Source organism: Puma concolor, chromosome B2 (assembly GCF_028749965.1).
Source record: "Puma concolor isolate L17-30 chromosome B2, mPumCon1.1.hap2, whole genome shotgun sequence".
NCBI classification, from domain to species: Eukaryota; Metazoa; Chordata; class Mammalia; order Carnivora; family Felidae; genus Puma; species Puma concolor.
In genome coordinates this window covers 76,837,515-76,862,037 of record NC_141671.1, presented here as the reverse complement: position 1 = coordinate 76,862,037, position 24,523 = coordinate 76,837,515, and the positions used below count along the sequence as shown (strand labels likewise).

The 24,523-nt window shown below is 40.6% G+C and overlaps 2 protein-coding genes across 4 annotated transcripts in view; both read right to left on the bottom strand.

The window, feature by feature from the left end:
* The window catches only part of CYB5R4 (cytochrome b5 reductase 4), a 100,428-nt gene extending 77,334 nt beyond the window's left edge, over positions 1–23,094 (bottom strand). For 2 of the 3 annotated variants that reach the window (XM_086707340.1, XM_025926129.2), the window contains exons 1-2: positions 16,251–16,474; positions 12,695–12,848 (exon numbers count right to left, since the gene is read on the bottom strand). In XM_086707340.1, coding sequence (XP_086563466.1) covers positions 12,695–12,848; positions 16,251–16,325 — 229 coding nt within the window. In that variant the 5' untranslated portion in view covers positions 16,326–16,474. Of the gene's footprint in view, positions 1–12,694; positions 12,849–16,250; positions 16,475–22,883 lie in introns of those variants that run through there. The other variant, XM_086707341.1, reaches the window with a different exon arrangement.
* Positions 18,845–23,520, bottom strand: RIPPLY2 (ripply transcriptional repressor 2). Its single transcript, XM_086708401.1, has 3 exons — positions 23,170–23,520; positions 22,781–22,845; positions 18,845–19,124 (listed from the first exon to the last, which is right to left on the bottom strand). The coding sequence occupies exons 1-3, from the start codon at positions 23,518–23,520 to the stop codon at positions 18,977–18,979; spliced, it is 564 nt and encodes a 187-aa protein (XP_086564527.1). The 3' UTR covers positions 18,845–18,976.
* Between the last annotated feature and the right edge of the window lie 1,003 nt (positions 23,521–24,523).

The window sequence follows — 24,523 nt, the reverse complement described above, 5'->3', positions numbered from 1 at the left end:
TGGACCTTGAATCTATATAAGAAAACTATCCACAAATAATAAAGTTTCAAACTGATTAAGGAACTCCAAGGGCCAATAACGTAGAAACATCAAATATCAGGTTTCTCAACTGGTTACTATTTTGTCAAATAATTAAAACCATAATGTGGTTTATAACTCCTACACATATCAAAATACAATAAAACCTTGGTTTGTGAGCATAATTCACTCCAGAAACATGCTTGTAATCCAAAGCACGTGTATATCAAAGCAAATTTCCCCATAAGAAATAATGGAAACTCAGATGATTTGTTCCACAACCCAAAAATATTCATATAAAAATGATTACAAACTGTAACATAATACAAAATAATAAAGAAAATATGAAATATAAAGAAAAAAAATTAACCTGCACTTACCTTTGAAAACCATTGTAGCTGGTGTGAAGGAGACAAGAGACAGGAGGGTTATTGTGTATGACAACTTTCACTATCACTACTGGAATCACTGCTATCTATTGGTTCTATGGGATCTTTTTGTTTTCATATAACTTTAACAAGGAACCTATCCAATGACACTTGTTTTTGCCTCCTTTTGAGGATTTCATGGAAATGTGACATTGCATTATTGTTAAACAGATTCATCACTTACACTGCTACAGCCTTATTTGAGTGGTATTTTTCTACAAAATTTTGCACTGTTTCCCACATTTTACACATCTCCCTAATCTCACTTGAAGTGAGGGATTCCTCCACCTTTCTCTCCTCCTCCTCTGCAGACGAGATGCAGACATAGACTTCTTGTAAAATCTTGCAATTTTGGCTACTCGCATACCTCATTCATACTTCTTGATGATTTCCTTCTTAACTACCACCATAATCTTCTCCTTCTTCCATAAACTTCCTCCTTCTCCTCACTGCCTTTCTTTTCAACATTTTCCTGCATGGGGGCCACTGTATACATTTGCACGGATGCTGACTACAGTATAGTATTAATAAGTTCTTGTCATATACTGTATTTAATGTAACTGGCAATAAGGCAGCAGAGGAAAGGGTCTATATCTGCAGGCAGCCTGACGTAGAATGAAGCAAAGTATTCCTAAGCTTTCTCTTCTATGGAAAAGCAAAAGACTGTCTGTCCATAGGTGCTTTGAAGTGACAAAAAATACACTAGTGCCAGTTGTGGGCACCTTCCAATGTTCTGAAAAATCACTGATTTCTGCTGAACACCACAGCCTGCGACCAAGCATCTGAGCATGGAGACAATCACCCACAATCCCACAGCAAAAGAAAAAGAGAGAGAGAGAGAGAGAGAGAGAGAAGAAGAACCATTGGCTTAGTTGTGATCATGTGATGTTTGGCATCATATATTACTGGTATTGCAAGACATTGCTCATTTATCAAGTTAAAATTTATTAGGAATGTTTGCTCACCTTGCAGAACACTCGCAGAACAAGTTATCGCAATCCAAGGTTTTACTGTATACACATGATTCAAGGTACATTTACTGAACACTAACCAGGAGCCATGCCCTGTGCCAGATGCTTGGGGTAGGGAGAGAAGCAGTGTATTAGTATCCCAAAACTCAATTTAAATAGGGAGACTACTAAAAATGGCCCAAAAAAAAAAAAAATGCTATAGATGGTCTAATAGTGGTCCAGCACCAAGTGCTAAGGAAGAAAGCCCAGAGAAAGAAACAGTGAGAGAGGGCCAAAGTCATGAGGAGACTAAACGGAAGAAACTGCTGGAAGAAAGAAAAGAAAGAAATGAGGATGCTAAACAATGTTGGATGGGCAAATGCCCAAGATCATGAGGAGGCTGGAGAGGACTGATAAGAGCACAAAGAGACTAGCCTTAGGAAAGAAAATGTCTTGGAAAGAAAGACATTTTTGAAAAGAGTGTGTCTTTCCAATACAAGAGAAGAGAAGAAAGAATAGAGATTATCACTAATGTTAAACACCTTATATTCACAGTGAACACTTATGATGTGTGTGCACGTGATCTCTCTCTCATATGATCATACCACCCAGCCCTTGCACATGCTTCTTCTGGGAGCCTGGAATACTGTTCCCATTCCTCTTTGCCTAATTAACTCTAGTTTATCTTTCAGATGTCTGCTCAATCTTCTGCCGTCTTCACAGCACAGTGTACCTTTCCTTCACGATACTTGTCAGACTTGATTAATGCTTTGTGTTCCCTACCAGACTGTAAATTCCATAAGATTAAAAGCCATCTCCATTTTATATTTCCAAGTTATCCCTAGAACCTGGTAGAGTGCATGACAAGAAAAACTGATTAAATGAATCAGCCAAGATGGAGGAATAGTTCGATTCCATCTTCTCTATTTTTTATGAAGGACAATTATACATAAGGTAACAAAAAAAAAATGCAAAAGCCATGTTTCATGGTTACTATAAATAAAAACTGTCTCAGAAGGATAGCCTATATGATTATTAAAACAAAAAAAAAAAAAACAACTACAAGTAATAGGCACCCCATAGTAATTTCTTAATGAATTAATTTACATATAACCCTTAAAGTGAGTAACCCTCAAATGCTAAACCAGGACTCAATCTAGAGTTGAATACAAAACAGGAGGCAGTAGACTCTAATAGTCTAAAGATAAGAACTTAGAAATCAGGTAATTCACATATTCACCAAAAATATCATTATTGCAAATTATCTCCATAAATATATTGATGCCAATGTTGCAGGAAACAGAGTCTTAAAATAGCCACCTTCCTATGATAGGAGTAGAAATCAATGAAATAGAAAATGGACAAACAACAAAGAAAATCAAAACCAAAAGTTAATAAAATTGGTAAACTTCTAGTAAGACTGATCAAGGAAAAAAAGAGAAGCCAAAAGTTAGCAATATCTGAACTATACCACTATAGAATCTAAAGACATTAATGATGTAATTAGGGAATGTTCTAAACAACTTTATGACAATATGTTCAACAACTGAGATAAAATTAACAATCACTGAAAAAAACATAACTTACAAAAATTGACATAGGTACAAAAGAAGTTTGAATAGCCCTATATCTCTTTTAAAAATTGAATTTTGTAATCCAAAACATTCCCACAAGGAAAATTTCAAGATGTTGGCTGAATTTCATAAACCACTGTGTCAACCCAACAAAACACCTGAGGGTTAGATGACACCCCAAGACCACCAGTTTTTTTTTTCCTTTATTGAATTTTTAGTGAATGAAAGGGAGGTACAGAAAGAGGAAAACTTAAAAAAAAAAAAAAAAGGAAAAGATTGACAATTTAGGAGAAAAAGAGTAAAAGAAAGCAAATCGTTTGTCAGTAGAATAGAACAAATAAAATCAACAAAGATGAGATTATCTGCATTTGATGGTGGAGAATGTGAAATCTCTGGATCAGAATGTAAAAATCTACAGATCAGAATAGAAATGGATGAGTAAGCCTGGGCTGCAGGGCTGGTTCAATATTCACAAATCAACCAATGTGATACCTCACATTGATAGAAGAAAAGGTAAGAACCATATGATCCTGTCAATACATGCAGAAAGCATTTGACAAAATATAGCATCCTTTCTTAATAAAAACCGTCAAGAAAGTCAGGATAGAAGAAACATACCTTAACATCATAAAAGCCACATAGGAAAAGCCCACAGCTAATATCATCCTCAATGGGGAAAACCTGAGAGCTTTCCCCCTGAGATCAGAAACACAACAGGGATGTCCACTCTCACCGCTGTTGTTTAACATAATATTGGAAGTCTTAGCATCAGCAATCAGACAACAAAATGAAATCAAAGGTATCCAAATTGGCAAAGAAGTAGTCAAACTTTCACTTTTCGCAGATGACATGATACTCTACATGGAAAACCCAAAAGACTCCACCAAAAAACTGCCAAAACAGATATATGAATTCAGCAAAGTCACAGCATACAAAATACATGTACTGAAATAGGTTGCATTTCTATATATCAATAATGCAGCAACAGAAAGAGAAACCAAGAATGATCCCATTTACAAATTGCACCAAAAGCCATAAAATACCTAGGAATAAATGCAACTAGAGATGTAAAGGATCTGTATGCTGAAAACTGTAAAAAAACTTATGAAAGAAATTGAAGAAGACACAAAGAAATGGAAAAACATTCCATGCTCATTGATTGGAAGAACAAATATTGTTAAAATGTCAATACTTCCCAAAGCAATCTACACATTCAATGCAATCCCAATCAAAATTGCACTGGCATTCTTCTCTAAGCTAGAACAAACAATCCTAAAATTTGTATGGAACCACAAAAGACCCCGAATAGCCAAAGTAATGTTGAAAAAGAAAACCAAAGTGGGAGGCATCACAATCCCAGACTTTAGCCTCTACTACAAAGCTGTAATCATCAAGACAGTATGGTATTGGCACAAAAACAGACACATAGACCAGTGGAATAGAGAACCCAGAGAACTGGACCCGCAATAATGTATGGCCAATTAATCTCTGACAAAGCAGGAAACAATATCCAATGGAAAAAAGACACTCTCTTTAGCAAATGGTTCTGGGAGAACTGGACAGCAACATGTAGAAGACTGAAACTGGACCATTCTCTTACACCATATAAAAAATAAACTCAAAACGGATGAAAGACCTAAATGTGAGACAGGAAACCATTAAAACTCTAGAGGAGAAAATAGGGAACAGCCTCTCTGATGTCGGCTGCAGCAATTTCTTGTTCGACACGTCTCCAAAGACAAAGAAAATTAAAGCAAAAATGAACTATTGGGACCTCATCAAGATAAAAAACTTCTGCAATGCAAAGAAAACAATCAACAAAACTAAAAGGCAACTGAAGGAATGGGAGAAGATATTTGCAAATGACATATTGGATAAAGGGTTAGTATCCAAAATCTATAAAGAACTTACCAAACTCAACACCCAAAAAACAAATAATCCAGTGATGAAATGGGCAGAAGACATGAACAGTCACCCTACAACCCAGCAATAGCACTACTAGGAATTTAACCAAAGGATACAGGAGTGCTGATTTATAGGGGAAGATGTACCCCAATATTTACAGCAGTGCTTTCAACAATAGCTAAATTATGGAAAGAGCGTAAATGTCCATCAACTGATGAATGGATAAAGATGTGGTTTCTATATACAATGGAATACTACTTGGCAATGAGAAAGAATGAAATTCTATCATTTGCAACAACGTGATAGAACTGGAGGGTATTATGCTAAGTGAAATAAGTCAGAGAAAGAAAGATACCATATGTTTTCACTCATATGTAGAAGTTGAGAAACTTAACAGAAGACCATGGGGGAAGGGAAGGGGAAAAAAATAGTTCCAAACGGAGAGGGAGGCAAACTGTAAGAGACTCTTAAATACAGAGAACAAACTGAGGGTTGATGGGGGAGGGGGGCGGGAGAAAGTGTGTGATGGGCATTGAGGAGGGCACTTGTTGGGATGAGCACTGGGTATAGTATGTAAGTGATGAATCATGGGCATCTACCCTCAAAACCAAAAGCACACTGTATACACTGTATGTTAGTTAACTTGACAATAAAGTATATTTAAAAGAAAAAAAAAAGAAATGATGAGTAAAGGGAAATGTAGCTATAAAAAATGTTGATTTGTATTTCCTAAACAAGCAAGTGATAGCAGAAGAGAGGTGTTTGGAAATCTGCCATTGAGCAGTAACGAGAACAGCACACAAAGCAGACCGTGTACAGCATAGCCAAGCTAACTGTAATAACAATACATTATTGTTTAGATACACTCGGTATGACTGTGATAATGCATTCCGTTATAAATTAAAAAGTTAGCTCCAAATTTGAAAAGCTGTTCTTAGGGGGGAAAAAAAGGTTTCTTTGCTGGAGACAAATAATACTGCAGTTTCTCAAAATAAAAGTAAAGCAAGGACCTATGGAAACCTAAAGAAAAGAGCCTAATGTTGGAAAAATCAGCTCTATTCCTGGTGACTTTTAATCTAACCCAAAAAGAATAAAGCCTATTTTATTATTTCTGGAGTATAAATACAAAATAGCCTAGTCAATTCTCTTTCTTCTCAGTGGTTACGTTCTACAAAGTCACTGTGAACAATGAATTCGCAAATACTGAAACAGTGCTCCTTGGGGAAAAGACAGCATGAAGTTCTTCCAAGCCTCTGGTCACAGTTTTCTCAAGTAATTAACATATAACTGTGCTTGCCGTGTGTTTCTGTTTAAAGACACCTTATCCAACATGTATTGCTGATTGATGAACATTCAATTCACACTCAACAGTACTGTCACTCATGCCAGAACGGAGCTTATGTAACGCAGGTATTTTCTCTGTAAGGCACATCACGGTCTTCAGCACTATCCTTGGGGGCCATTTTAAACCAAAATCCACCAACAAAAAGCACAAGATATGAAAAACATGGCACTAAACAGACCTCAAAAAAAGACACATCTTTACAGTATGAGAGCAGAAATAAGAAGGCAGAGCATCGCCTTGTTCGGCCTCAAGTAGGAATGTGTGCTAGGGTCAAACAAATTTTTCCCTGCACTGTGCATGTCTGCAAATGACTATGAAAGAACTGTGAGTATTGATTTCTGAGGTTTCAAGCAATTGCAGTGAGTAGGCAAATTTGCAAATTTGAAATTATGAATAATGAGGATTGACTGTACTCACAAAAATCTACACTAACATCTCACAAATAAGTTTTTAAAAGGTTTACTGTAAATGTACCTAGAAATCTAGGAAGCTGGACTAGAAATACAATAGGACTAAATACTACTTCTTGGAATCCATTTGCCAATATTTTCTAATCAGTAATGAAACATGAAAAACACCGACCCATTCGAAGTCATTTTTTTTTAATGTTTATTATTTATTTTGAGAGAGAAAAAGAGCACGAGCAGGGAAGGGGCAGAGAGAGTGGGAGACAGAGAATCCCAGGCAGGCTCCCAGGCAGGCTCCGCACTCCCAGCACAGAGCCCAACGCAGGGGTTGATCTCACAAACCACAAGATCATGACCTGAGCTGAAATCAAGAAGGTGGATGCTTAACCGAATGAGCCACCCAGGCACCCCCAAAGTCACTTTTACAGTGGTCTCAAGCAGGCCTCTTCAATTTAGTGGTATATGATAATCAGCATTAGGAGAAATCAAAGCATGTTTATTTCTAAGTAGTAAACGAAATCCATTAAATCCCTTATGAACAACTTACTCCTCTAAGTTTGTAACAGAGTGGCCAGTCTACTTAACAGTAACCAACTTTTTCTAAATAGTAGTCATTCAAATGACTGTTACTGAGTATCAGGCTACACTCGCCCTCACTCTCACCATGATTAAAGGCCGTATTCCATGGTGCCAAAAAATGATTTCATGACTTAATACATCACTACATCACTACCCACACTGAGTACGTACTACAACAAAATATACTACAGGGGAAACAAATTCTGATCTAGGCTCTGTGAAGCTCTCACAGATGAGTGATTTAGATGTTTGCTCAAAGTTTCACATGTTTATAAATCACCTTTAGTCCTTGAGAGAGAAACAACAATAATGAGGAAAACTGCAAAAGTCTGCATTAATGGTAAATTCCACAAGATCTTTTAAAAAGCATTCTCGGGGCGCCTGGGTGGCGCAGTCGGTTAAGCGTCCGACTTCAGCCAGGTCACGATCTCGCGGTCCGTGAGTTCGAGCCCCGCGTCAGGCTCTGGGCTGATGGCTCAGAGCCTGGAGCCTGTTTCCGATTCTGTGTCTCCCTCTCTCTCTGCCCCTCCCCCGTTCATGCTCTGTCTCTCTCTGTCCCAAAAATAAATAAACGTTGAAAAAAAAAAAAAAATTTAAAAAGCATTCTCTCTCCTATCCATTCCCTCAACATTCCAATTACCTCCTATTACATTACAATAATTACACGCTTCACAGACAATGGTGATTACTAGGTGAACAAATTGGAAACTCCATATACTGTCTTATGTTTTAGGCCAGTGTTCACATTTTAGGTCATGCTTTAGTCTGCTGCCAGCTAAGTGCTCTTTGTGCACCATCATTTCCAGGAATATGACTGGACTCAACAAACCTGAACATGTGCAAAAATACTGATATATACTCAAAAGGGAAAATAATCTCCATAGTATTAGCCATTAAAACCATACCAAAGTGTATATTTTCTAAGATTTCTTAAAAAGACTAATTGTGTCTCCCTTAACCCAATCAGCTGAAGTTTGAACAGAACTAAAAATGAGGCAATTGTTAGACAAGTAAAGAATCTGAATATTTTAACAAAGGGGAGAAATGATACCATGATACCATGTTTCCCTATGGTATAGGTTTGATTAAAAATTGGGCCCAAACATCTCTGCCCTTCAAAGCTAAATTTGCCATATATTCCCCTTTTCAGAAAGTATCATTAATATTTTTAATTAGAACAGCTAAAAAGAAAAAGGTGACTGCATTTAGTCACATGCTTACTGTAATTTAGGACTGTTTTAGAAATTACCAGTAACCTGTTTGTCTCCCATTCATCCTACTTTGCATTGTCTTTGTCAACATTCTGGTTCACTTATTACCACCTGAACTTCTGTAATGAGCTGAATGCTTTCTGTCCCATTTAATTCACTACATCCACCACCAGACTAATCTTTCTGAGGCATACTCCGATGACACTGTCCCCACATTCATATACCTCCGACAGCTCACACTGCCATCTAAATTAAGAACACATCAGCCTTGGGACACCTGGGTGGCTCAGTCGGTTGAGCATCCGACTTCGGCTCAGGTCATGATCTCACAGCTGGTGAGTTTGAGCCCCACGTCGGGCTCTGTGCTGACAGCTCAGAGCCTGGAGTCCGCTCCGGATTCTGTGCCTCCCTCTCAATCTGCTCCAACCCACTTGCATTCTGTCTCTGTCTCTCTCAAAAATAAATAAACATTAAAAAAAAAATTTTTTTTTTAAAGAACACATCAACCTGACTTTTGAGGTCCTTTACGATCTAACCTAGCATACTTTTCTAGTCTTCTTATAATTCTCCAACACTTAACCTAAGTTCCAGAACATATCTTTTTTTTTTCAATATATGAAGTTTATTGTCAAATTGGTTTCCATACAACACCCAGTGCTCATCCCAAAAGGTGCCCTCCTCAATACCCATCACCCACCCTCCCCTCCCTCCCACCCCCCATCAACCCTCAGTTTGTTCTCAGTTTTTAAGAGTCTCTTATGCTTTGGCTCTCTCCCACTCTAACCTCTTTTTTTTTTTTTCCTTCCCCTCCCCCATGGGTTTCTGTTAAGTTTCTCAGGATCCACATAAGAGTGAAACCATATGGTATCTCTTTCTCTGTATGGCTTATTTCACTTAGCATAACACTCTCCAGTTCCATCCAAGTTTCTACAAAGGGCCATATTTCATTCTTTCTCATTGCCACGTAGTACTCCATTGTGTATATAAACCACAATTTCTTTATCCATTTACCAGTTGATGGACATTTAGGCTCCTTCCATAATTTGGCTATTGTTGAGAGTGCTGCTATAAACATTGGGGTACAAGTGCCCCTATGCATCAGCACTCCTGTATCCCTTGGGTAAATTCCTAGCAGTGCTATAACTGGGTCATAGGGTAGGTCTATTTTTATTTTTTTGAGGAACCTCCACACTGTTTTCCAGAGCGGCTGCACCAATTTGCATTCCCACCAACAGTGCAAGAGGGTTCCCATTTCTCCACATCCTCTCCAGCATCTATAGTCTCCTGATTTGTTCATTTTGGCCACTCTGACTGGCATGAGGTGATATCTGAGTGTGGTTTTGATTTGTATTTCCCTGACGAGGAGCGACGTTGAGCATCTTTTCATGTGCCTGTTGGCCATCCGGATGTCTTCTTTAGAGAAGTGTCTATTCATGTTTTCTGCCATTTCTTCACTGGGTTATTTGTTTCTCGGGTGTGGAGTTGGTGAGCTCTTTATAGATTTTGGATACTAGCCCTTTGTCCGATATGTCATTTGCAAATATCTTCCCATTCCGTTGGTTGCCTTTTAGTTTTGTTGGTTGTTTCCCTTGCTGTGCAGAAGCTTTTTATCTTCATAAGATCCCAGTAGTTCATTTTTGCTTTTAATTCCCTTACCTTTGGGGATGTGTCAAGTAAGAAATTGCTATGGCTGAGGTCATCCAGAACATATCTTAAGCCTTTCTGTGTTTATAGTTTAGGCCTTTCCCTCAACTTAGATGCACTTCCTCATTTTCTGGTGAAAACCTGTCCCCAGCTTTCAGGCTATCACTATCACGTGTCTCCCTCCCTCCAATCTGATGTCATTTTCTTTAGAACTTCTTATGACACTTCACTCAGATGTGTCTAACAGTCAGTCATTTATCCTCTCCTACTAGAGAGAAAGCTCAAAGAGAAGGGCCTAAATTGAGTGTTTCTTGATAACATAAACTGAACTTGTCAATAAGGAAAAAAGAAGACACACTTTATGCAAAGGGGAAAAAAAGCCTTATTGTTAGTAGAGTAGAACACATCCTCCAATAGAAATTTTAATAAATGTATCCTCAAATCAACAACCTTACCAGTCTTACCATACATTCAATTCTTACAGGAGATACATAACTGGGAGCAGTGTGCATACTGCTTTTCAAACATAGCAAACAAGTCCCTTATCTCCAGCAGTACATTAAATGAATAGTAAAGTATGACTGTGTTTCATTAATGCCTCATTTATCTAACATCACTAAGATACGGAGGAGAAGTGAATTTTCTGGAGAAGTGGCTTCCTACTGTAGAAACAGAATTCAGACGTGCCTGTGGCCTGGACCAGCTGAGAGATGCTCCTGGGACACCGACCTCCACTTCGCCCAGTCTAGCAGAGAACACTCAGGCAGAGTGGGGCGGTCACTGTGTACCAGATACTTATACCTGTTAAAACAGGTAGGCAGCATGGAAAGAGAGCAAAGAGGGTATTAAAAACCCTCTAAAAGGGCAAAAGGAGGTTTTTGCATCTAGCAGAATCCTCCTTCCAGCCTGTGGGTACTAGCCACAGTTGTATTCCCCTGAGAAACTCTGGGGGGTTGAGCAGCTGTTCTGTTATGTCATCACCTGCTAGGAGAGTCCATCCTCCCTGCCACTGGAAACACTTTCACTCTTGAATTAGGTGTTATGGCTTAAATCGTGTACAGCCCAAAATTCGTATGTTGAAGGCCTACCCACCAGTATTTCAGAACATGACCCTATTTGGATATAGGGTCAATGCAGATATAACAGATGAGGTCATTCTAGAGTACAGTAGGGCCTCAATCCAACATGACTGGTGTCCTTATTGAAACAGGAAATTTGGAAACGGACAAGCACACAGGGAGAGTGCAATGTGAAGCTGAAGGCAGACTGGGCTGATGCTTCTATAAGCCACGCAACTTCAAAGATTGGCAGCAAACCAGCAGAAGCTAGGTGAGAGGCATGGAACAGGTTCTTTTTCACAGCGCTCAGAAGGCACCCTGATCTCAGACTTTCGCCTCCAGAACTGTGAGACAATAATTGTCTGTGGCTTAAGCCACCAAGTTTGTGCTTCTGTCTGTGCATCTCTAGCAAACTCATCGTCCCTACTGGTATCTTTCCATTGATCACATCACCAACCTACTATGACAACCACACACCACCCTAATAGAACTTCTTAACAACGTTAAGCACATTCATTCAACAAGCACATATTGATGTCCTCTATGTGCCAGGCATGAAGGACTGAACAGTATGACTGACATGACACGGTCTCTCTCATACTGGTTACAGGATATGATCAGGATACTGATCAGGATAACTGACAACATACCATAATTACACAATGATAAAATCACAATTGTGCAACAGCACTGCATGACTAAATGACTCTTTAAACTGAGGGTAGTGGGCATATTTAACCATGTCTGCATGACTCAGTGACCTCGCTATGGAGGCCCACCATATATTTCCATGCCCTTTATTACTTCTGTTCCTCTCCGAGATGTCAGGTTGTTGATTACCATGAGGTCTGCTTTTATCAGCTCCCCTCCTCTACCTCTGCTCACTCTCTCCAATCCACTTATTTCTGGTTTGGCGTTTCTAATTTGCTACGGGCTAGGGGCGCCTGGGTGGCTCAGTCAGTTATGCGTCCAAATTCGGCTCACGTCATGATCTCACGGTTCATGAGTTCGAGCCCCACATCCAGCTCTGTGTTCCCCCTCTCTGTGCCCCTCCCCTGCTCATGCTATGGTTCTCAAAAATAAATAAACATTAAAAAAATTAATTTTCTACAGGCTATAAAAATTAGGTAATTAATATTGCTAAGAAAAACATATTGAATAATAAAAACTGCTTCATGTGAGAACTGAAGATTTGGCTTAAACACAGTCTTTCTGATTTACTTTCGATTCTCAGAGACATTTTTTTTTTCTGGCAGAACAATTTCTCCCATTCAAAAAGATTCTGTTACAAGGCACTAAGGCAGGACATTATTATACAGAGAGTATTACTGAATAAACTGCCCACAAACACTTGTTTTCTTTCAAAGGGAGTACAGCACAGGTGTGCTATGTAAATAGTTATCTAAGAAATACTGTGCAAATTCAGAATTATTTTATAGCCCAGTGTAATTAAGGTATATTTTTCTTCTCTTATTGTGTATCGTAACACCAAGTAATAGGACCATAAGGTCATATGGCACTCAACTGGAAAGCCCAGCCAAAACGTTTTGCAGTACATAATAAATAACCACGTACCTCTTATGCATATCCAACAATCATCTTTTGTGTTGTGCTTTTTAAGTTCTTCTTCAGTTACTTCAATTAACCTGCCTTTTAATCCCGTTAGATCCTTTCCACTTTTAGTGAGTCGAATCCAATCCATAAGACTTCTGCCCTGTTTTAGAGGGACCTGAAAAAAGGAAAAGGGAAGAATTCAATGTGGCTTCTTCGAGTCAGCTGCTCTCCCCTCCCCTTCCTCCCACTTCTCTTAAGGCTGCTTCGTTACTCTTACCCTCATTCAAAAAAATAAGAAAATTCAAATCAATAATTCTACATTTTTTTTATAGATTTAGGTGGTTGTCAAAATCATCTCTGCTATATTCGAATTATAAATAGAACAATATAAAACACCTGGGCTATGAGGTAGGGCTTAGAAACTCTGTCACACAAACAGTCATCAGAATGGTATCTAGTAAAACAATAACATTGAACCTGGAGTCAGAAAACAAGTCTTGGTTCCGGCTCTGTCACACGGAATTAAGCTCCTGCCTATACTTATATAACTAGTTTGTTACACAGTACCAGAGAAATGTTTAATGTAAAAGAAGGCACACTCAAGGAAGCATATTGCTATACACTGAATGTGTGTGTCCCTCCAAAATTCATATGTTGAAATCCTAACCTCCAATGTGACATTAGGAAGTAGGGCCTCTGGCAGGTGACTAAGTCTTGAAGGTGGAGCCTTCGTGAATGGTATTAGTGCCCTTATTAAAAAGGCCTCAAAGGGCTCTCAGCCTTTCTGCCATGTGAGGATGTGGGGAAAAGATAGCTATGAACCAGGAATCAGGCCTTCATCAGACACTGAAGTTGTTGGTGCACTGATCTTAGAATTCCCAGCCTCCAAAACTGTGAGAAATAAATTTCCATTGTTTGTAAGTCACCTTATAAAATTTATGGCCCTCTGTTACAACAGACGGAATAGACTAAGATATTTATCAATTTCACTTTCCGGAATCCTACCTATTGCAGGCACTCATTTCCCCCCAAATAACCAAACTAATAGGTCTGTGGTACCACTGCAATTTCACATTCCTTCCTACCAACTACATCATCCCCTTCTTACCATCCCTGAAATTCTCTAGGTTTCTTGGTCCCAGTAAATGAAGTAAAGTATGAGAAAATGATCTTTCCCATCCCAAACCAAAATCACTTCTCTCTCTTATCTACGAGGATTCCATAATCTACTGAGTAGTTAAGCAACTCTAATCATGGGCCCTCCCTCCTTCAGTGACTCTCCACACTACTCTACAATAAATAATGTCTCTAAATTCCCTCGTTTACCAGGCCCTTCCTATCTGATCATAGTTTACCTCACTAGCTCTGAGTTTTAGTTTCTGCTCCTTCCTATTACATGCTTTAGCTAAATGGGAACTGACTCCTTGATTAGTATGAAACACCTGCTCCTCTGCCTGGATCAATTCCCTTCCTCTCTCCCACAGACATTATTTCCTCCAGAAGCCTTCTCTGACCCTAACCCCTTGTGGTCATAACATACTGTTACAATTCTTATGACATTTGTAACTATTTGTCTGTGCAGGCTATTAGCTTATTAGACTAACCTCCTTGGAAACAGAGACCACATCTCCAGCATATGGTAGGTTCACGTAACACACACTGTGCTGAGGGCTTTATACAACAATCCCACAACAATCCATGGGGTCTGAATAAAAGCCAAAAGGCAAGTAACACAGAGGAGTGCATACCATATACCAAGATTGTGCTAAGAGAAACATTATCTCATTTAATCCTATGAACAGCCCTATAAAATGGGTACTATTATTCTCATTTACACCTGAGAAAAATGAGACTCAGAGATTAAGTCATGGGACCTGGGAAAAGAATCTGGGTCTTTCTCACTCAAAAATCTATGCTTTTAACTATTATGATATACAACCTCCCCAACTAGCTTCTATTTTCTCAACGTCTACCCATGTCATACAAGCCAGACTCAGGTTCTAACACTGCAAGATTACCTTATTTCATAAAGTACTGGGGGGGGGGGGGGGGGGAGGGGGGGTTGTCTGAGTTTCCTCTTGAATTGCACAATAATTGTATTTTGTTCTCTTTTTGGACCCAAAGACTCACCTTTGTCATCACCATCTGTGAACCTTTTGTCTTTGCTTCTGAGCTTTCTCTTTTAAAATGATGCTGAGAACATTGTTTGTAGTTTGAACAGAAGGCCAGAAACTCATATTCTAATTCAGATATTCTTTCTCTGCAAAGGCTATACTTATTTAGCCAAGAATTTAGCTCAAGGAGAGAAACGGGTCAAACATCAAGGAGGAGGGGTCAGATGATTAGATGGCTGGATGATACATGTAGCAATAAATGAAATGTCCCAGCCAGAGTCACATCACATCAAGTTTTGGGGTCCAAAGCAACATGTCTTAAACAGTTCCCTTTCTGTGATATAGAGATAGCAAAAGCACTCATTTCATGGGATCACTGTAAAGATTAAATGAGTTAATACACACGAAGCACTCAAAACACTTAGACCATACACAGTAAGCACCGAATAAATTTTAGCCATGTTATTACTTTTGTTAGAGTTACAGACTTCTGAAAAGCTAATGAAAGCTACAGATTTCTGAATCCATAATTCTAATCCAGAGTCAAACTCCAGGTTTAAGTGGAAGGGGGAAAAAAAAAAGTCGGTGAAGATCCTAAATAATGCTAAGATCCAAGAATTCAGAATTGGGGGGATGGGGGGAAGTGGCCCAAGCAGGTGGAAGTTTCAAAAACAAAACATGAAGTTATAGAATGAGGAACTAACAAATAACTGGAGTAATCATCTACGTTGCAATGAACACAGGAGACAATTTTATTAAATTTTGTAAATATAAAATACATTTGTATTCCACCTGTTGCTAACAGTAACTATGTTTAACTAAAAGTTAAAGAGTATCATATTAGCTTCAAAGTCAGCAAGTGGTATCAGTAGAAAAGGCAGTGATTAAACAGGTACCAAAAGTAGAAAGGCAGCATGACTAAAAGAAGTGTCCATAAACCCTCCGGAGGACTGTAGACATTTGTTCTCGCTTTCCCAATCTTCCCTAGTTGCCACCTTTGGAGGGATGGTCACTGGCCAATGTCGCTACTTCCCAACCTTTCCCTTCTCTTAGGGAACCACATCACTCACAACTCCTTCCGGCAAGTGTAGAACAAAAGACTGGAGATGAGGATAGGCTGAGGGAAAGAAGCTAATACTGAATACCTATATGATAACGTCAAGCACTGTGCTGGCCCAGTCATACACGACTAAATTTAATTCGCGGGAAAAGACTTCACATTAAGGGAATTGCGGATGGGAAAGAAAGGGGCTAGTAGGTGAGAGGGAGGGAGGTTAGGAGAACTCAATGATTGCAGACATAAGTGGATCAGAAAGAGATCGTCAGCAAGGGCAAGAGGGAACGAAGGCGAGAGCGGAGGACAGGAGGTGGAAGAGGGGTCCTTAGGAGAGAATGGACCTTTGGGTAGCAAGGAACGCCGGCGGGCGGCGAGCTGAATGAGACCAACGGTGTCACCCGCTTACCTTGCTACGCCCCCCGGAGGCGACGCGCTGCTGTGAGCTGGGGGCCGGGAAAGACTGGGAAGGGACGTTCAGCATCCTGGACCCCTGGCCCGGGCCCTGCCCGGGGTCCGCCGCCGGACAAGATCTCTCGGCTCGACCCCCTCTACCGTAACACCTACCGCTCCGGCTCCGAGGCCGGGCAGAGGCCAAGCCCCCGACCCACTTCCGGGGTCGCCCGGGGTGAGGCGCGCCATGACGCAGCACGTTGAGGCCGCGAAGGGCGGAGCCAAAGGAAAGAACGGAGCGCCGGCAGGGGAGGAACCAGAGAGAAGTACGCATGCTTCGTTAGTCCTGAAGTCTGAATTTCAGCACCGCAGGGAGGTGACAGCTATTCCGTGGTAGCATTTAAGACAGAGGGAAGCTGTTCCTTAGCCTTGGTGCTGACAGAATCTGAAAATAAATTCTTATAGACTGTTAAACCAGGACACAAGTGTCTGTCTATTGTTAAGCACTACCACCACACTACTCGAAATATGGCACAAAATAACACTTTCAAAGCATTTTGATTTCTCTGAAACTCTCTACTGTAAGACACCTGTCTGTACAGGAAAGAGAACCTTTAAGAATTAAGGTGTCAAATGCAGCCACTCCTACTAGGTGAAGCTTCAACTTTAAGAACCCCCGCTAATGACTAACGAATGAGTCGAAGAAGTAAAGTCTCCTGCTCCGATCACCACTCACAAGCGTTTCCTCTTCATCTAACTTCCTATCTTCACTGAAGGATACAGAGAATTGCTTACTGATACAACCCCAGATGGAGTGACGAGCAGTTATGTTTGAGTCAAATAGGTTTAGTTTGAATGCCATCTCTCTGCATTTAATAAATAAGGCCTTATGCGAGTTATTTGAGTGTCTCAAAGTTTCATTTTCCCCATCTGCCTAATGGCTTTAGATTTCAGTAAGGATTAAGTGAGATGTCATATGTAAACTACCTGGTATAGTGCCTGGTTGGTTAGTTGTAGCCAATAAATCAATAAATGGCGGTGGTTCTTCATACTATTCCAACATATTGATGAGAGAAGCTCGAATACTATGCAGGTAAAAACCAGTCCCTAATGATCAAAGTCCAGATTCGTGACCTGGTGGATTTTTTGTATATCCCTTGGGGTACACACACCTCCTGAGTGTAGAATCCAGTGAAGAGAAAACGTTTTCAGGAGAAAAAATATACTTGTAAATAACTCTCCCTAATTGAGGCCATTACTAATTTTTCCTGACTCTGACACATGATTTGAACTTACTCTATTTCAACCGCCTTGTCCTTAAGGTTAGAAGGCAAATTGTGTGAATCTAGCCATTCAAGTAAGAGGATTTCTTAGCCAGGTAACCATCTTGGACCTTCACCTCTACCTATCGCCATTCTGGGATATTAGTAAACATTTTATTGGCAATTAAAATGCTTATTGTGAAAAATTGTATTTAAGCTAAAGAACTTCACAACTATAGTCTATCTACTATGTTACCTTTACCTTGCAATGTGCTCCTGTTTTCTCTTTCATTAAATGATAAGGTGTTCTTTCATAAGTCTACATTAAAAAAAAAAAAAAAAAAAAAAAGCTTGGGGCACCTGGGTGGCTCAGTCCATTAAGCGTCTGACTGTTGGTTTTGGCTCAGGTCATGATTTCATGGTTCCTGGGATCAAGTCCTACGTTTGGATCTGCGCTGAAGGGGCAGAGCCTTCTTGGGATTCACTCTTTTCTGTCTGTCTCTGCCCCTCCCCTGCTCACATTCTCTCTCTCAAAATAAATAAACATTTAAAAAGATAAAAAAAAAAAAAACTTAAAAAAGCTAATCACTGACAATTTCTTATTCACTTCCCACGAGAAAGATTTTTACATGACAATATTAGGAGCAAGGAACCAGAACAAAGGAAGGTGATGTTGTTGAAAATCACTTCATATCTGCCAAATTTCTTAGTTCCCCCTTGGACAGAAATGGAAAAATATCAAATTCTAGCCTTTGGCTCCCCTTTTATTGACTCCATGTAAGTCATACTCACTTTTTTTTTGTTTTGTTTTAGTTCTGGGAATCCCTCAATGTAGCACTACAATTATTGAACACCCATGCTATTTTACTACTGGGTTTAAGGACAGCAGAGGAGTATTAAAGTGACAATGACTTGATTCTTCATTCATTAAACATCTCTAAAATTTAATAGCCCTGACATTAATTCCCACTCTCAATTATGGACAATGATTTAAAGTGTTTTTCACCATTTGCAAGCAAACACATAATATTGTGTGATTAGTAACAAGGTGACTTTCTTCATTATCTAATAATATTCATCTGCAACTACAATATCTAATGAGGATCGGTAAGAAATACCAGATGTTACAAGATTAGGTTGAAAATTAAATATAGTCACTCTCTGCAAAGTTTTAGCTAAATACTTGCAGAATTATAACTAAAGTTAAATTTGTAATTTGATGAAGAGATCAAAATTATCTTTTGTAAACCTCAAATGTTTACAATACAATCAAGACATTTGTACACGGCACTTATTTTTCAATTCCAACATTGGATTATAGTGTAAGGATAAAAAAAAGCCAAACTACTTTGTAATTCCAAAATATTTCATTTTATTAATAATTTATATACAAATAAATTAGTTTAAAGGATTATGATACATTTGTACACTAAATTTAAATTCTATAAGCTTTTAATGTCATCAAAAGTAACTAATCAGATTAATTTTCACAGATCAGCTCCTCAATTTCATCTTCACTATCAGAATCTTCATAAAATGAAATTGTGGCTTGAATTGGAAAATTTTTCAGAAGAGCTTCTGCTTCTTGATATAAGTAATCATAACACTTTGATTTGGGCCAAAATAGTCTGAAAGAAGCAGACAACATAATATGCTTTATTTTGTCACATTCAGAATCCTTATTTTCATGAAATGTTCAAATTTCAAGAGCTCCATATACTTATCAATTGATGTATGCCTTTAGATAGAGTTTTAAAATGTTACTATCACAGGTTTCCTGGGAGTCTACTTGCCAAAGTATCAATAACTAGTTAATTATTTTTAAATCTTTATCCAAGCTATAAATTGGATCAAATAAATTCACACTAAACCCTTTATGAGCATAAGATCAGTATTTAGCTTTCTTCAGGTATTACTGATATATTTATTCTTACAATATACAGAAGAAGGTTGTCTTCCAATTTCCAAATTCCTTTGGGAAAAAAATGAATTCTACTATTACATTAAAATTTTTGATAGCCAATTTTATAAAGACAACAAAATGTTATGCACCTTCCAGAAAAGCGGAAATCATCTAGTATCTCAACTAAAACCCACAAATTTAACTGTTACAGATGTAGCCAATGTAAGTTTAGAAAAGTACAAAAAGCAATATTTTAAAAAGTTTTTCTATGCACTCACACCAGGGGTATAAAAAAGCTTCCTCTGACCCCAACCTTGATCACATCTCCCTTCCTTTTCCCCATCCAACTAAATTTGGAAAATCCATATTAAGATATTGAGAATAATACTGGCTTTATACAATAATTTTCATGTAACCCAATTACCTCATATTTTCAAATTTTTGACAAATATTAATCTTGCCATATGGCCTTCTATTATTTTTCATACAAGGAAAAGAAAAGAAGGATATGGCTGACTCACCAGCAACAGTGCAGTCATTTTAGTGTAGGGTAATTAGCCCCAGCCCCAGGCACCCATTTATAACAGAGTGGTTCTAACAAAGAGAAGGTTACATTGTGCCCAGTATACTCCATTTTAAAGAGCAGAAAAGTAGGTAATATAGTTTATAAATGTTTCTAGACAACTGGTAAAAAAAAAAAGTTTTTAATTTTGATGCCTAAATAAGCAATCATCAATAATTCAGTTGTTCAGTAAGTATTTTAGTGATCCCTTGTGCCAGACATAATTCATCATTCAAAGATAAAAAAAATCATGGTCCCTATCCTCAAGAAGATGATTAAATTAAAAATGTGGGGCGCCTGGGTGGCGCAGTCGGTTAAGCGTCCGACTTCAGCCAGGTCACGATCTCGCGGTCCGTGAGTTCGAGCCCCGCGTCGGGCTCTGGGCTGATGGCTCAGAGCCTGGAGCCTGTTTCCCATTCTGTGTCTCCCTCTCTCTCTGCCCCTCCCCCGTTCATGCTCTGTCTCTCTCTATCCCAAAAATAAATAAATGTTGAAAAAAAAAAATTTAAAAAAAATAAAAAAAAAAAAATGAAACACACAATAGTACTCAAGATAGAAATTAGTAAAAATAAAATAAACTTAAAGAAGTACTAATTAATGGCTACAGTAGTTCAGAAGAAGAAAGGAATCTTATACAGGAAACAATTGATTTTCTAATGCTTAACTAGAACTGTCAAATCCAAAGAATGTTGTTTAATTGTTACCACACTCTTCCCAGAATCTCTGACCATTTTTCTTTCAGGGACTTGACACTTTCCTGAATTCTCCCCCGGGCTGAATGGTTCTTCTCAGTCTCCTTTGTGGATCCCTTTTTCTGTGTATACAGGTTAAAACTGGCCTTCCCAAGCGTTTTATCAAGAGTGATCATCTCTCCTCCCGAAGTCCCCCGGAAGACCTCACTCACCACCATGATTTCCCCAAACATTCATTTACTGAAGACTCTAAGCTGTCCGTATTTCCATTTAAGATCTTGACTGTGGGCCCGTTACCTATAGATGCAACTCTTTACTGGACACATCTATTTGGATATCCCATAGGCCCATTGAATGTGATAAATGAAAAACTAGACTCGTTATCTTGTTCCCCAAATCTGTTTTAAGCCCTAATTTCCACTCTGTTGGTGCAGCATTCATCTAGTCATCAGACACAAACTTGGGAGCCATTCTGTCTTTCTACCTCTTCTTTACCTACTATATCCAATACATTATAACCCTATTATGTCACCCAAGCCTTCCCCAAATTCTGTCAGTCCCAGCCCCACTTCCAATGCGTCAGAATGGCTCTTTAGCATATCTTGCCTGAATTACAGTAACTTCCAACTTCACTTCGGTGTTCTAACTAAGCCTATATACCATTTTCTTCGTGCTTTTTCTGAAACACAAATCTGATCACACTTCTCTTCTGGTTAAAATCCTTTGGGTAACCCCCAATACCATCTACAGAATTAAGTCCATGGGTTCCCAATGCCACATACAGGATTAGGACAAAACTCTCTACCATGGTGTGCAAGATCCGGCCTCTGGCTTACCTGCTGGAATGACCACACCTTCACTTACCCAAATTCCAGCTCCTTGATACTCCCAGAGGGAGCTATGGTGTTCTATGACTCTGTATCTCTTTTCCTATGCTATTTCTTCTGTCCCCTTTTCCCACACCTACCATCCATCTGGCTAACTTTGAGACTCAGCTAGGTAACCACAACCTATCATACACACTTTCCAGATCTTTCCCCACTCCCTCTGGCAGAGTTAGGTGCTTATGTTTGGCCCATACAGGTAAAACAGACCAAACTAAACCATGACAACACTTGTTAAAGGGGTGTGATTATTTTTTCCCTGTGTCCCTTACTAGTGCTGACACATGGTAAGAAATTAACCAACATATATTGCCTTCTACATGCTGTTTATAAGCACGTACATATGAATATCATACATGTCTGCATTTCACAGCTCTCTGAAGCAAGCAAACTGCAGAATAACCTTTCACCTGAATAAAAGCTACAAAGGATTCTACATAAAGGCCGACTTCCTGTGCCTAGGAACTGCAGGGTAGGTCCTCATTGTTATGTCGAGTAACTTCTATCCTTTTTACAGTGTTTAGCGATCTTTAGGATTTTCATTACACTCCATTTTCTCTTACATGTCAAGCTCATTTTGCGTAACACTGCCACTTTGAACACCATTCTTCCGTCTGGTTTGCAAGAGAATAAGATTATACACAGTCTGGGGCGCCTGGATGGCTCGGTCAGTTAAGCCTCCGCCTTCCGGCTCAGGTCATGATCTCAGGGTTCAGGAGTTCAAGCCCCCGCAACAGGCTCTGTGCTGACAGCTCGGAGCCTGGAGCCTGTTTGGGATTCTGTGCGTGTGTGTCTCTCTCTGCCCCTCCCCCGCTCGCGTTCTGTCTCTCTCTTTCTCTCTCGAAAAAATAAACATTGAGAAAAAAACCTTTAAAAAAAAAAAGAATATACACAGTCTGCCTGTTGTGAAGTCAATTTCACCGGACCTCTTCAGCATTCAAAAAAAAAAAAAAAAAAAGAAAAAATTGGTTTGCTGGCACACGCTGTCACCGGTCTACTTTCACGACACCATCCACTTTCCGTCTTTATAATATATTTTTTAAGAGTTTGCTCAGTGTGCACTGATTAACAGTTCTTTTAGGTGAGAGCGTGAACTACATTCGTCAATTCGATTAGTAAAGGACCTCTGCGATCCTTGAAGACAGATTTCCCGAGACAGAAATGCTGCAAGGCCAGCCGTGGAGCTAGGCGGTGCGATTCCCGCTGGAGGAACGGGAGACCTTCGGGGAGGCCTGTCACTCACCTGACTGGGTGTCTGTATTGGGAAAGCTTTCCTGCGGCTTCGGTCATCCCGGGGCCATCCGGCATCTGGGGACGAAAGGACACGAATCGCAGTTATCACTCACCTTGTAGAAACGGGGAAAGCGCGCGATCTAGCGTTCCTCGCGCCGGCAGGGAATGTGACCCCGGGGCTGTCAGCAGCCTCGCTCCCGACCGTATCCGTGTGTCCGCTGCTCTGGATGACAAACTCGCAGCATCAGGACCCACAGGGCCTCTGGTAGGGCCTCGGGCGGGCGCGATCTTAAGCGAGGGGCAGGCCGGGCGTGTGTCCCCCTCGGGCAAGGCATACCCAGTCCCGGTACATCATCTGCGCCCCTGGGAGGCGCGGCCCGAGGCGCGCGGCTCACTCACCGCCTCCGCCGCGTGGTGCCTCGCCCCCTCCTCCCCGTCGCCTCTGGCGTCAACCCAAGGTCTCCAGAGGCCTGCGGATCTGCGGGGTGGGGGGCAAAAGGCGCGCAGGGGAGATGTGAGCCCAGACCCGGGAGAACAGCCCGCAGCAGAGGGTGGACCGGGGGCGGGTGGGGGGCGGAGAGCGGAGGGGAGGAGCTCGGGAGACGCGGGCGGGAGGGCCGGGGTGGGGGAGGCGCCGCAGCCGGAGTCCGCGCCCCCGCGCGGCGCGGGGCGGTCGGGGGCCGCGGGCGGCAGGCGGCGGCGGCGCGCGCGCTCGCCGGCCCCGCTTGCCGAGGGCTGCCAGGTTTCCATGGCGCGGCGGGGCTGGGGCTGGGCGGAAGGCGGCTGCCTGCTCTCGGGCAAGCCAGACCTCTTCCCCAGCCCGGTCCGAGACCCGAGCTTTATATAGCCCCGGCTGCCTGCTGCATACTGAGCGGTTCGCGCCCTCTCCGCCCCTCTCTCCCCAGCTAGCCGCAGAAACAAAAAGGTTGCGCGTGAAGGCGCGGCAGGCCGAACCTCGGGTGCGAACGCGTGCAACTCCCAAATGGCCCGGGAATGGGTTTTGTCGAGCGAGTGTTAATCGCTCTTCGACACATGGCTGCGGGGGGGAAAAAACAACACTCGCCCGAGCAGCCAATTTCCAAGTGAAGAGTCTAGGAGGGGATAAAATGAAGCAATTCTACACGTTTTGTGTATTTCTGCAAGAAGGCCAAGTGGCTGGTAATTGCTTGACTCGGGCCTTTTTAGAATGTGGTAAATGCAAGTAGCTCGGCATCCCCGTACTCTAAAGGCTGGGATGCGGACTAAATGAAAAGGAATGGCCTTAACTCCTCTTTCTGGCAGAATTAAAACTGGGTGAATCAATGGGCTCCTGACAAAGGGATATCTTTGTTAATGTATTGATAGACTGGGTTCTGCCTGTTATTTGTAGAGAATAAAAAAATTCACAAAAGGTGGATCGTAAAAGACTGTTCCAGCCACCAGAGCCGGAGATTGGAGTCATGTGATTTAGGCAGATAGCTCTGTATTAAATTCTCATATCTTTGTGTGGTTTTCCCCAACATCTAATCAGTGGCCCCCTGAAGATAAGTCTAGAATTTCATGTATACACTTCGGTCACTAGCTGGCATTTTGTTTCTCAATGATAATGAGAAAATTATTTTATGGAGGCAGGGTTGTGTAGAATGATAATGAAATCTTGAAAAGTTATGGGACAAGTTGTCAACCTCTCTGTGCCCCTGTTTCTCCTATTTAAGTTAACCCTCACTTATTACAAAGGGCCATTATACTTGGTAAGAACTGTTATGCTTCAAAG

What these genes read in the sequence shown, in the direction of transcription:
- RIPPLY2 (XM_086708401.1), bottom strand. Translation starts at nt 23,520, where the DNA reads ATGGAAACCTGGCAGCCCTCGGCAAGCGGGGCCGGCGAGCGCGCGCGC. An exon ending in GGCACCACGCGGCGGAGGCG is followed by an intron (nt 22,846 to 23,169) that starts GTGAGTGAGCCG and finishes TTTCGTCCCCAG; the next exon opens with ATGCCGGATGGCCCCGGGAT. An exon ending in CAATACAGACACCCAGTCAG is followed by an intron (nt 19,125 to 22,780) that starts GTGAGTGACAGG and finishes TGCTTCTTTCAG; the next exon opens with ACTATTTTGGCCCAAATCAA.